Consider the following 13,622-nt stretch of genomic DNA (forward strand, 5'->3'; position numbering starts at 1 on the left):
AAATTGTGAAATTACCTACTTGCCCTCACTGAATGACAACATGCATAGTTACAGTCACAACTTACATAGCAGCTAATCACAACTCACATTTGAGCCATTCACAACCAACACCCAATCGAATGTCAACATGCACAACATAGAGTCACAACCTATACAGCAGCTAATCACAACTTTTTCCATTAGTGAGGGCAAATAGGTAATTTCATAATTTTAATTTTTTGCTTTGAAGTCCTTGGGGACCTAGGAAGTATTTGGGGATTTTGAGAGACTTTTTCAGAATTAATTATCTTCTATAAGACCTGTGTATAATTTTCCTTAATAAACTTAACATTATAGACAGGAGGCCTAATATTAAAGTTATTTCAGATAAAAGTTGCATTTGATAACAAGATCATGCACATAACAGTTTTTGCATCTGGACTCAATTTTATAGCCCGCAAAATGGAGTACTCCCTCGGTCAACCCATTTAAATCGAGAGGGGGGAAGCATGTTTGGGCTGGGGCATAATAAGTTTGTTTTTGCTTGGTTGGGCTTTGCAAAAATTTTCAGAGCAAGTGGGTTTTTCAGTCACAGAAAAAAAACACTTGTGGATGCAATGGGTAAGTTTCTTTTAAAATTATATTAATGAAACCAATAAAAGTTGGGTTTATATACCAAAATAAAATAAAAGTTAGGTTTAGTAGAACAGGAAATTTTTTTTGGCCAAAAGTAGAACAGGAATTGATGCTTAGGATTGTCTCGGATATTTATACATAGCTAAAAAAATCAATTAATAATGTTAAAAATAAAAAATAAAAATAACATTCTAATATTTTATTGGCATGTGAGTTTCTTTTAAAAATATTAAATATTAAAAATATTGCACTTTAAAAGATTATATATGATTAAAATTTAAAATTAAGATCAAGCTAGGCAGTGAGTAGTTAATTTTTTTTTTTTTGGGTGAAGAGTGAGTGGTGAATTTTGTTCTAAGACCAATCAGATAAAATTAAAGTATAATAAATTACGAGAAACCTGCGGCTCTACTTGGAGTATAGAAGTGTATAGAATAATATTAAATGTCATTATTCTGCTCAGCTGGCGGAGACGGCTCCCACGGGGACAACGGGGAACCTGTAGGGGCTTAAGGGTACGCATTGTATCGCTGTTTTCGCTGATTCAGCACTTTAGACAGAGGAAAAGGGCATGGAGTGCGCACTGCGCACCCTCCTAAACTCTCTCTGTTTTAAGGATGGTCAAGTCCATCCCCTCCTACAAGCAGACACGCGATTTGAGAAAAGCAACGACAAGATAGAATTGTGCCTATGTATATAAAAATAAGACTGGCACAGACAGCTAGAGAGAGAGAGAGAGAGGAGTCCGTGAAAGAAAGAGTGTGCGCGTGAGAGAGAGAGAGAGAGAGAGAGAAGGTGAAAAGAGGCAGGCGGGGAATTGGGGGGTCGTGTCGGCTTCGACCAAGCAAAGACCTTATCAACGATTTCGTCCATCGAATTTCGATCTACTGAGACCCTTTCTTCTTTCTTTCCTTCTTCTGTCTGAAACCCTAGCGACTTGCTGCTGTTTGGAAACTGGAGACCGGAGGTCAACTGATTCAAGGTACTCTGCCGTTTTTTATTTTTTCAATGCCAATAAGAAATTGGTGGTCTCTTGTACTTATTTCGCTTCTGGGTGTTGATTTTGACTCGGCCCCTCATTGATTTCACATCTGATTTAGTTCATATTGTGTTCGGTGTGGGTTTATATTGGGTAGTGGATATTTTGGGTTTATTGGAAATGGGGTTGAGCCGGCGGGAAATATCTGGGATGGATTGTTATTATTATGAGTATCCTTTGTTTGATATTAGTATTTTTTTGAAATGGATAGAGCCAAATTGGTGTTACTCTGTTACTTGGATCCAGGTGGTGCTGATTCTAATCGTTTAGATAGAGATCGAATGTCGATTACTGGTCATTCTTCGGGATCTTTTCGATGCGCTCCTGCTTGCCCCTTCTCACATGCAGTTTCTGTTTTGTTTGACCATAGTGTGAAAATATCCGTGTTGTGCATTCCGTTCTTCTCTAGAATTGCTAAAGGCTCACGCTTTTGGTTCGCAACTTCTTGTTTTAAAAGTCAAATAATGAACCTTCTTTCTCTGGGCGCAAAAAACAGCTGAGCGACATTGAAAAAGGCTTTCCTTAAGCGGCATCGGAGCCCTTTGGTGTGGCTGGTGGTCAATAGCTGATTGTTGTCTAAGTAAATGGTTTTAGTGTATTTTCTAAGTAAACTAATGGCATTGTTTTCTTTGTGTAACAGAAATACATAACAGATTTGAATTCAGGGCTCTAGATCTTACTGCTGTTTTGAGGATTATTTGTGTTGTTCTCTTATGGCATTTATGGCTTCAAATCAGACACCTGGTGGAAACCAACCAGCAGGTTTGAGTTTATCCGTCTATTCTTTATCCTTATGTTATGTTATTTGCTGAAATATAATTGTATTCAAGTTACCCTTAAATTTGATTGGGTACTGGTAATCCTATCACTGGGTGATGTTGAATGGTTAAACATGTTATTCTTTGGGCAAAGAGGTGAAAGCATAGTCTAATATATGATATGACGTGATTACTTGTGGCAGACTGTAATACTTGAAATGAATGCATGCTTTTGTGATATGTTTCTCCTGACTTGTGTTGGGCTGTGTCAAAAGGGCCAGAGAGGAAGTTGAATACTTCAAATTATTTATTAAGACATATCTGTAGTCTGGTTTTGTTGCAGGATTTATTAATTAAAGCATTTGTTTACGAGTAGTTATCCACTAGAAAATGTATTTTTGTAGGTCATGATGATTATTGTCGCTAATTTACTTTAATGGTTTCTGTTACTGACTTTACAAGCTTTTATGCTTTAATTATCGGTTACCACTTTTATTCTGCGTGACTAAAATACGTTAATGTGCTGGATGTCACTTTCTGAGCAACCCTGCTTTTACAAGGTCAATAAACCTTATGCACCTTTCATTATATTGATGTTAATGCAGTGCCATTTAGTGAAGCTTATAGTTCTTACTTGATAATTTTTTCCAACCCATACTTTGTTTGCCATCTATTTATTCCTCCCATGATTCGATAATCCTTATCACTAGAAGCATGATGTCTGCCTGTTCCATTTTCTCTTTCTTCTGTCTGATGGTAGAGAACGCAATATAATTTAAATTTTGCATGTGTTTTGATGCAAATACGGGATTTTTGTTGGTGACCTTGTTGCCACCAAACTCCTAAGCAATAAAATAAGGAAAAATTTATTTTAGTAACTTTTTTAAATAGTGTGCATATTTTCTTGCAATATATTTTTGTGCGTCTTGTGCCTCTTATATGGCCACATCTTTTCATCTTTTCTTCATAGGGCCGACAAATGATGACTTGTACAAGGAATTGTGGCATGCTTGTGCTGGTCCCCTTGTCACTCTTCCCCGTGAAGGAGAACGAGTTTATTATTTTCCTCAGGGGCATATGGAACAGGTATTTAATGTTCTAGTGAATTTTAAAATTTTCTCATTTGCTTTTGAGTAAGATGTATTTGTACGCTATAAATAATGGTCCTTGCTTGTGCTGCTACCTTTTCACCCTTGCATCGGTCCAATTTTTGGATGCTCTGTTTATTCATCCTTTTTTCAATGGGTTAAGTTCCTGCTAGCATCTATTCACCTCCCAATGGCTACTTATAACACTTTTGAGAGAACAATATCTTTTTGTCTGACTTGGTTTGATTTCTTGAGGGAGATATCTTAATTCACAGTAATTATTGGATTCCAAACTTTGCAGAGGTTGCCTGTTTACTATTCTTGTTTAAGTGCTTTTTATTCATATATTTATGTTGTCCTCTTCTCTGTTGGCTTCTACCATGATTTTACTTTGACTATTTGGTGAAATATATTATGATTTGTGACACCTGATTTTATGGTTATATTCGTTTTGTTGTACCATGTAGTCTATGTATTTTCCTTTTGTCTTACGTGTGATTCTATATTTTTTTTAGCTTGAGGCATCTATGCATCAAGGAGCAGAGCAACAAATGCCTTCCTTCAACCTGCCATCTAAAATTTTATGCAAAGTGGTCAATGTTCTTCTTCGGGTGAGTTTTGGTTTGTTCTATTGCCTTGTATTTTTTTTTTTTAAAATTTATTACTTGTTTGGGAATTCATCCAGCTTTACTATGATCCTTACTAAATAGTTTGGTTTGATTATTTTGTTGCCCGTAGGCTGAACCTGAGACTGATGAAGTATATGCACAGATAACTTTGCTTCCAGAAACAGATGTGAGTGCTTTCTTTTTCTATATATTTTGCACTGTTATTGTAGTTAACCTTTCTTCCGTCTGGTTTATCTCTCAAATTTTAATTTTCTGTCATAGCTGTTTCTCACCCATCTGCTCCCTACTTTTTCTTTTCTTTTCTCTAATTCCTGCCTTATTTTCTCCTTCCATTTGTTGGTTTAGCAAAGTGAGTTGAGTAGTCCGGATGATCCTCTGCCGGAACCTTCAAGATGCACTGTCCATTCCTTTTGTAAAACACTCACTGCATCTGACACCAGTACCCATGGCGGATTTTCTGTGCTTCGGAGGCATGCAGATGAATGTTTGCCACCCTTGGTTAGCTGGTTTTTTCTTTTTTAAATATCATGATTTTATATTTTTCACCAGCTGTTCTCTACTCAATTTTTTTTTTCATGTTTTGTCCAGGACATGTCTCAGCAGCCACCATGGCAGGAATTGGTTGCAACTGATTTGCATGGGAATGAATGGCATTTTAGGCATATTTTCCGAGGTCAGCATCTTGGCTAATCTTTCTGTAATATTTTATCAAGTATTTTATCATCTCATGTATTTTTTTTAGCCTTGAAAGAGTACCAATAAAGATTTAGTATATGCATCTGCTGTTGTCCAGCTTGAAGCTATACGTATCTCTACAGCAGAATTTGCCTACAAAATTGCATTCCATAGGTATATATATGCATGTGCGCATGAATACACGCCCGCGTATATATATATAACTCTTGTAAGATGATGCCGGCTGAGTGGCCTGCTTTCTTGCTGCTTTTGGAGATCAAGCTTGTTTTTTTTGAAAAGTGATATTTTATGATAGTGCTGTTAAAATAAGTGCCTTTTGACATTTGAGTAGTTTTCTTACAGAAAAGTACTCTCCTCACATATCAGTTTTTTAGTTATATAATTTTTTTATAATTTCTCAATCAGAATTCTATGGTGCAATAAATAATGGTATTAGAACTGTTGGTGCTGTAAAGGGAACTATGATATGTTCCATCTAGCATTTTTATCTTTTTAGGTTCACTTGTGCACACATGCATGCATGTCTTTGTGTTTTTTTTTTTTTGGGGGGGGGAGTGTGGGTTTTCTGTGAAGAAGTTTTTATATTTATAATCAGGAAGCTACTGACTGATCCATTAATTTCCAGGGCAACCTAGGCGCCACTTACTGACTACTGGGTGGAGTGTCTTTGTCAGTTCCAAGAAGTTAGTTGCTGGTGACGCATTTATATTCCTGAGGTAAGTTGATAAATAGCACTGGTTACTCAACATTTGGGCAAGGAAATTATATACCTGAATTTTCCCACTTTTGTTTTATTTCATATGTTGGATAATAATTTTTTTCGGCTAAATGTTACAATATTGCAGAGGTGAAAATGGGGAGCTGCGTGTTGGAGTTAGGAGGCTGATGAGACAGCAAAATAACATGCCTTCATCTGTTATATCAAGTCACAGTATGCATCTGGGTGTTTTGGCCACTGCATCTCATGCAATTGCCACTGGAACTCTGTTTTCTGTATTTTACAAGCCCAGGTTTTGTATTTAACAACATGCAATTGCTGTTTATTCTTGTTTATTTAGCTCATAATGTTAGTACTGTTAGTTTGTGGGTGTTCTCCATGTATTGTATGTATTCCTTCCATGTGTGAAATATATTTGGTTTCGAGATAATGTTTGTGTTTTTGTTTTTGGCCAAGATTTATATGCTCTTTTTGTCTCTTTATTGAGTGATAAATTCCTGCTGACTTATCCATGTTTGTCTTCAGAACAAGCCGATCGGAGTTTATTGTGAGTGTCAACAAGTATCTTGAAGCTAAGAGTCATAAGTTTTCGGTTGGGATGAGATTCAAGATGAGGTTTGAAGGCGATGAAGTTCCTGAAAGAAGGTGCATGAGCTGGTTGCCCTCAATTCACGCTTGCATGTTAGCTTGCGTGCCATCTAATTAACCTCTTCCACCTTGGTTACAGGTTTAGCGGTACAATTGTTGGGGTTGGAGATAATATCTCACCTGTCTGGGCTGATTCTGAGTGGCGCTCATTAAAGGTTAATATACACTATTTCTATTGTGCTGTTATGCCTATTTTATATTTGTAGTTGTTTTTATTCACTAGTTTACTGGTTTCTGTGTTTTGAACTGTCAATGATGATGAATTTCTGGCTTTTTGTTTGTTCATGATGGATTTATATCAAGTTCTAGAAAATTGACTTACGCTGTAAATTGACAGGCAACTTAGTTTGAATTTCTCCGGTTGAGAAAAATAGTCTTTTTGATATCACTTATCAGTGTATTGTAGGGAAACATTTGCTGCAAGACCATTTGCATTGCATTGTTGATATGTGAATGTATGTTACCATATTGTATGTTTCTGTTATATGCTATGAAGAAACATTGAATAACTCTGACCATAACATGAAAAATTTGGAATATCTTGTTTTGGTTTTATTGGTTGTTTGTTAGCACGCATCACAGATACACATGCATACGGAACCAGTTTGGTTTATTGATGTGTTCATCATATTTGGATACTTCATTTGGTTTTTATTTGTAATATCGGTTTTGCCAACTTTGGATACTTTTTTTGGCATTTATGTTCCCCCCTCTCTTTTCGTGGTAATGACCAACAAAAGAAGGTTGTATTTTGCCCCGCAGTTAAAATAAAGCTCAGGGTTAAGGTGCCCTACTCTGTGAACTCATTCTATGATACTTATCTCTATCCTTTAACCACAGTAATGGTTTTGGTATGTTCTATCTATCCGTATTTAATGACTTGTGTTGTTTTTCAGGTTCAATGGGATGAACCCTCTTCAATCTTGCGACCTGATAGAGTTTCTCCTTGGGAATTGGAGCCACTTGTGAATACCACCACTCCGGCAAATTCCCAACCAACCCAAAGAAACAAGAGGGCACGTCCTCCCCTCCTACCATCAGCAGTGCCTGATTCTTTGCAAGGTGATTTTACTTCACAAATTTCATTGCTGATTTTGTTATACATTATCTTTTTCTTTGATGCATGACTTACTTTGTTGGTTAATCAGGTGTCTGGAAATCAGTTAATAAATCTCAGCCATTCTCTTATGGTGATCACCAACATGCACGAGACCTCTATTCATCATCCAAGTTCAATCCTACTGCTGCTAACTTTCTAGGTATTGGCGGGAACAGTTCTATGGGTCCTGTTTCTAATAATGCAACTTATTGGTCCAATAGAGCGGAGAACTCTTTGGAGACAATGGCCCCTAAAGAATCCAGTGAAAAGAGACAAGGCACTGGAAATGGCTGTAGGCTCTTTGGGATCCAGTTACTTGAGAATTCTAATGTAGAAGAAAGTGTGTTGCCGATCACATTGTCAGGAAGAGTAGGAGATGATAGGTCTTCTCGATATGCTGTTGCTGAATCTGATCGGCATTCAGAACCATCAAATGTTAATTGTGCTGATGTTCCTTCAGTAAGTTGTGATGCTGAAAAATCATGTTTGCAGTCTCCCCCTGAAGCACTAGGCAGGCAAATAAGAAGCTGCACAAAGGTAGTAAGGCTGAATCATTTTGTTTTACTTTAGTTGGTGCTGAATCATTTGGTTTTCTATATTTTTATGAATACCGACATCTTAATAGTTTCTACTGGACGCCAATTTTTCTATTTACTTTCAGAGAAGTCATTTTGCCATTTTTTGAAAGTGGAACAAATCGTATGATATATTAACTCAAGCTTTTTTCATATGCTGCCTGATACGCAACATCATTATATTCCAGGTTCACATGCAAGGGATGGCTGTTGGAAGGGCTGTGGATTTGACTAGGTTTGATGGATATGAAGATCTGCTTAAGAAATTGGAGGAGATGTTTGACATCAAGGGTGAGCTTTGTGGATCCACTAAAACTTGGCAGGTTGTCTACACCGATAACGAAGATGATGTGATGATGGTCGGAGATATTCCATGGAAGTATGTTTATAATGGCAATCCGTTAGTTGCACTTTTTTATTTGTGTCATAAAATGTTGTTTGCACAAAGACTTGTGCCTTTAATTTGTATTGATGTGTACTTTTTGTAAATTTACTGCAGTGAGTTCTGTGGTGCTGTGAGGAAAATTTTCATTTACACACCATAGAGGAGGTGAAGAAGCTTTCGCCCAAAGCACTACTTTCATTTGGTGAAGAAGCTAAAACAGGCAAGCCAGACTGTGAAGCAGCAGTTAATGCTGAGGACCAGGATCAGTCGTCTATTGTGGGGCCTGGTTGTTAATACTTTTAGGATTTACACCCTAGTTGTTATATACAATAAAACTTGGTATGGAAGTAGGAACTATTGAGAGAAAAGAGATTGAACTTGGCAAGCATTTCATCTTGGCCTCTAGAAGGGCATGTCACTGGTGTACTGTGCTTGGGTGCTGCTGCCATAGCGTCGTCGTCTACTGTCTAGCTGCAACATGAGGTCGGTTTTAGTATGCTTCCGTTTGATCCTCCTTAGAAGTAGCCTTGGTTATTGTGGGGCGTTTTTTTAATAATTTTTTTATTCCCTGGATTTTGGCAAGTGTTTCATGGCCCTTGCTTGTTCAATTTTGAATGAGCTGCCAGCATGAGGAAATGTGAGTATGCCTGTGTTCATATACATTGTGAATGGCTTTTGTCTTTTTCTTCACCGTCTTTTGTTTTTGGCTTATTTACTTCTTGTTATGCCCTCTCATTTTTGTATATAAACATATAATCCTTGAATTTTAGTTGTATGTATATTGAGCCATTTTTTCCCCTTGAGAAGTAGCAGTACCGTTCCGGTGTTTGGGACCAGTAACTCACTCTGCCGAGCAGTTTTCTTTAATGGTCGACTATTCGGTGCTGCAGGTTTCTGTCCAGCGGCTTTTTAGCATCTTCTTAAGTTTTGGTTCATGTTACTTTCTTTAGTTAATACTTGTTTATATCTTTCCTGGAAGAAAATTTGTTGGCAATGTCTTTATTTTTGGGAAGGGTTCAAGGTACCTGTTTTCAGAGTGAGTGATCTGTAGATCCTGTTCTAGTTTTGGGTCTACGAGAACCAGAAGTCAATTTGTTATGAGATTTCTGATTTGATATATGTATCAGGAATGATATTGAAATTTCGGCTTGATTTCACCGGTTAGAATCTCTTCCCCTGCCCTTTTCTTTCCTTCATTTCCTTCGGATTTTATGGTACCTTGTACGTATTCTCTGGTTTCTTGTGCAAAATGGATTTTTGTCTTGTTAACTATTAATAGTTTTGTACTCTGCTATTGTTGTATTAAGGGATTAATTTATTAACACGGGATTATATAATATTTTCAACTGCTTGAATTTAGCTTTAGAATGTTTTTCCAAACTAAAATTCTTAAGTGCAGGAAAAACGGTTTTTTAATAGTTCGGGAAGGAAATGATACAAACTGAGATGTTTAATCGCTGGCGGGAAAAAAAAAAGATGTTTAATAAACAAATAATTAAAACTCTAAGCACGTGTGCCTTTTTATTCCCGTGATGAGTTTACATGTTTTCGTTTTGTCCTTTGAGCTGTAAATTTTTTTTTTTTTTTAAATGGTAGCCCGAGGGCCTGAAATGAATCTGAAGTATGGTTTAAAAACAAAAATGAAGGGATAAAATTAAAAATGGACGAGAAGGCCGACGATGGTTAATTTGCCGACTTAAGTACTAAAATGAAGGGCCTAAAATGGACCTAAAATGTGGGGTAAAGTTAACCTGGCTCTATGTTGTGGAAGATGATTGAGGATTGCTGGGCGTGTAACGGTCATAAATTTAAAAGTCGAAGAACGCGAGTGTACAAACCAGCACGCTCTTACCAACGGTTCATCCAATTCTTCTCTTTTCCCCAACGACAACACTTTATAGGCACAAACAACAAGAGAAATCCATATTGCACTTCGCGTCCCACTGAGTCTTTCCGAGTTCAAGTTCATCTTCCTCCTGCATCACCATGAGGAACATGATGAAAGCTGTGAAGAAGCTCAAGTTCTGGTCAAGAAAGAAAAAGAAAAGGAAGAACCATCAACCTTACTATCCTCTCCCACCTCCTTATCCTCCTCCACCTCCTCCCTGCCACCATTGCCACGCTTGTTCCTCCTCCACTGAGCCATCGTCGCTCCACCCTTACCGCCATGGCTTGAAGCTGAACAGAACTATGGGACCTTCTCGCAACCCAGTTTCGAACCTGCCCCAGAAGTGACATATCCAGGTCAAGCTCAGGTGCATCCACAAGAGAGTGCAGTGGAATCTAATCCGGTATTTAAAAATACGCCTGTTGAAAGAAGCTCATCCTATCAACAGTACATGGTTCCAGAACCTGTTTATGGCATTCCAATTACTCATACGGCTACACAAGAGAGATCAGGAGGCTTATTTGGGTGTGTTTTTGGCTTTGGGGCTCATTTATTTCGGTGCGTATTCCCTTGTTTTCACATTCGAGAATAGGTCTGAAACGGGTAAGCCTAATCATGCTAGCACAACCCATTCTTTCTCCCCCTCGTTCCATTTTCCTTAATACAGTGTTCAACTCCTTGGCAACTCCAGATTTGGGCAATATGGAAGAAGATGAAGCAGCGTTGGTCATCCTTCTGTGAATTAGTACTGTAAATAGGAATTCTACTTGGAGACAAGTTCCCATACAAATACAGTTTTGTTACTTTCATTTCAACTAATAAAGCGTGGTTCTCTAGTTGTGTGTGTGTTTGAATGGCTGTTGACTCACGAACCATAATGGCTGTAGAAGTGATTCAAAACTGAGTTGGGACGTATTTCAATTGTACTGTCCTAACAACAACTTATGCTCCCCCTATGCCCTGAAGTTTAACCGCAGAACATCCGGTTACTGGAATTATATTCGTTTTAGTGGCAATTTAAACCAATTAGAAAGTCGATCCCCAACCCGCACTCTCTCTGTTGTTCTGATAGATTAGATGAGAAAAACCTTACCAGTCTTTCTCCCATCTGCGGATTATAGTTCTTCCATATAAGAAATCTATGTACGAACAAGTGCATTGGCGACATTGTACTCAAAGTCTGCAAACTATAGCCCACAGAATGGAAAGAAATAGCCGATATAGTCCTCCACGATTGCAGAAACAGGGGATTCATTTGCGAGCTGCTACTCCATCAGAACAGTTCCGATATAAAGATGCAAAAGAAAAATTAGACCGAACCAGCATCAACGATAAGCACGATCAATGGACCAATCTCTAAATGGAATCAAGAACAAGATATGTGTGTGTGTGTGTGTGTATATTTCAAAGTCAGGTACATAATCATACTCCCCCTAATGTCGCCATTTTCCATTCAGTTAAATAAGTAGATTTACACCTCAGCCACCGGAAAATAACATTAGCTTCATCATAATCTGCCAATTGTCCAAGTTTCACGGCCTCCTTTCTAAATCGCGGAAAGAAGGCATATATTTTACAATTTTTCACTTGCATCAAAAAAATTGAAGAACAGTAAATAGATGTGCCACCGAAATTCGGCAAATAGCTTCATCATAATCTTATATTGCATGAGTTCTACCTAAGCGAATTCAGCGCTTCTCTGCTTCAAGCGGAGCCAAGATCGATGAAGGAGCAGGACCTCCCCCTCGATCCCGAGTCCAATCCCCAAACGCTAAGTCGAAGCAACAAGAATTCCCCCCACCTCCTCCTATTCCTTCAATTCACCCATCTCGTCGATTATGCCGATTAGAACCACGACACTCGCTATTCAAATCAAGAGATCCACCGCCGTCATTCACATCGTGACAGTGTGCACATCAACAATCCAGAAGATCTGTGACAAACGGAACCTTATCAGCATCTCTTGAAAACGAAGCATGCAAACCAAGCGAGACAAAGTCGAAGAACAGTTACACTTAAGGATTGGGTAGGGGCCGCGCGAACGCAGGCCCCCGCTTCCACAAATTATGACGTAGGCTCTCCCACTTGGGGAGACCTTAGGGTGACACCCCTCCGAAGTGCAATGGAGGTCGTCAACCTAGGCCATGGGCCTTCCTGATCACCCATTGACCCCGTCCAGGTAAGTATGTTGAAATTGTCGCCTTCCTTTTGCTTTTAAACCCCCCGCATCCCCACGCTCCTTTTCGTCCTCCCGATGTGGGGCTTCTAAGATTGCATCCCCACGCTCCCTCGCCTCTTCCCTTACAAGTAATTGAGGCGAAGTTATAGAAAACCCCTGACTTTACTACTACGGCTGTGTATAATTCTCTTAACATTTTTTTTGAATGAAACTGAATAGCAATTCTCAAAACAACAAAATGCAAGAGAGCAAGAACCTATCCTTCATCAACCTCTACCTGTTGGACAAGAGGGGGAGGATGATCAAGGAGCCAAATATTCCCACATAACCCATGAGAAAGTTTTACTAACCTATCAGCAATGGTCATATCCTCTCTTAAGTACATGGGAAACTATGACCTGCCAATCCTTGATTGCAGCTATACAGTCAGCAAATAAAATAATTTTCCTGTATCCTCTTGTCCAGCATAAAGTGAGGTCATGAATAACACCTAGTAATTCAACAATGGCGGGGGAACTGAAGTCATTTTGTAGCTAAAACCACAGATCCAATGATCATTGTTGTCACAAATGAAACCCCCACAACCACTTCTTCCATTGTCCAAGACCGAGCCGTCTACTGCCACCTTGATAAAATCATTCGGATGCTTATCAGAATGAGTATTAGATGGTTGACTCTTGCTTAGTTGAAATCCCTGCTTCAAGAGGTCTTGATCTGAGCAGGCCTTAAAGAAGCTAGAATTTGCATTGATTCCTGTGTTAGTGGTTTCGCTTCCAAAAAGTATGTTATACCTTGTCACCCAAATATCCCAGCAAATGTAACCAAACAAGGTGGGCCATGGTACTTTCTTGGTGAAATCCAAACCGATGTCATTTGTTAGGTTCCATTTCACCCAATCCGCTCCTTGAAGTGAGGTAAACATAGTCTATTTGTCAGTTCTGACCATTGACTTCCACCGCTTTACAGTATTCGAGCAATCCTGCAGTACATGCATTGAATTTTCCTAACATTTTAAAGTTTAAATCATTATCTTGATTTTTTTTTTTTTTTCTTATTATGGACTTTTTACTGTGAACTCATTGTTATCCTGTTAACAGAATTTGCTACGTCAGATCAACATAAGGCAACTCACATCCTATGTGGCATTTTACATGAAATCTTATCTTAATTAATTTCATAAAACTCTTATGACATTTTAATACTAAATCCCCTTTCATTATTTTTTTTTTCCTTCTTAATGCTTATCAAAACCAACTCATTACTTTCACTGTACATTTTTATAATGTTATGATCTTATTTCACAAT

General features: G+C 38.3%; 1 protein-coding gene, 1 non-coding gene and 1 pseudogene across 2 annotated transcripts; 2 read left to right on the forward strand and 1 right to left on the reverse strand.

Annotated features, from left to right (window-relative positions):
• The first annotated feature begins 1,499 nt into the window (after positions 1–1,499).
• On the forward strand, positions 1,500–8,940 carry LOC114721294 (auxin response factor 1-like; annotated as a pseudogene).
• Positions 8,941–10,208: 1,268 nt separating this feature from the next.
• Positions 10,209–11,452, forward strand: LOC114721293 (uncharacterized). Its single transcript, XM_028907119.1, has 2 exons — positions 10,209–10,481; positions 10,568–11,452. Exons 1-2 carry the CDS (start codon positions 10,237–10,239, stop codon positions 10,728–10,730), a joined length of 408 nt encoding a protein of 135 aa, XP_028762952.1. The 5' UTR covers positions 10,209–10,236; the 3' UTR covers positions 10,731–11,452.
• Positions 11,453–12,164: 712 nt separating this feature from the next.
• LOC114721295 (U1 spliceosomal RNA) lies at positions 12,165–12,325 on the reverse strand. The gene has a single exon (XR_003738063.1). It is a non-coding gene; the product is annotated as a U1 spliceosomal RNA (small nuclear RNA).
• Between the last annotated feature and the right edge of the window lie 1,297 nt (positions 12,326–13,622).

Source organism: Neltuma alba, unplaced genomic scaffold, assembly GCF_004799145.2.
Source record: "Neltuma alba isolate B1F8T4 unplaced genomic scaffold, ASM479914v2 tig00012027_pilon, whole genome shotgun sequence".
Taxonomy (NCBI): domain Eukaryota; kingdom Viridiplantae; phylum Streptophyta; class Magnoliopsida; order Fabales; family Fabaceae; genus Neltuma; species Neltuma alba.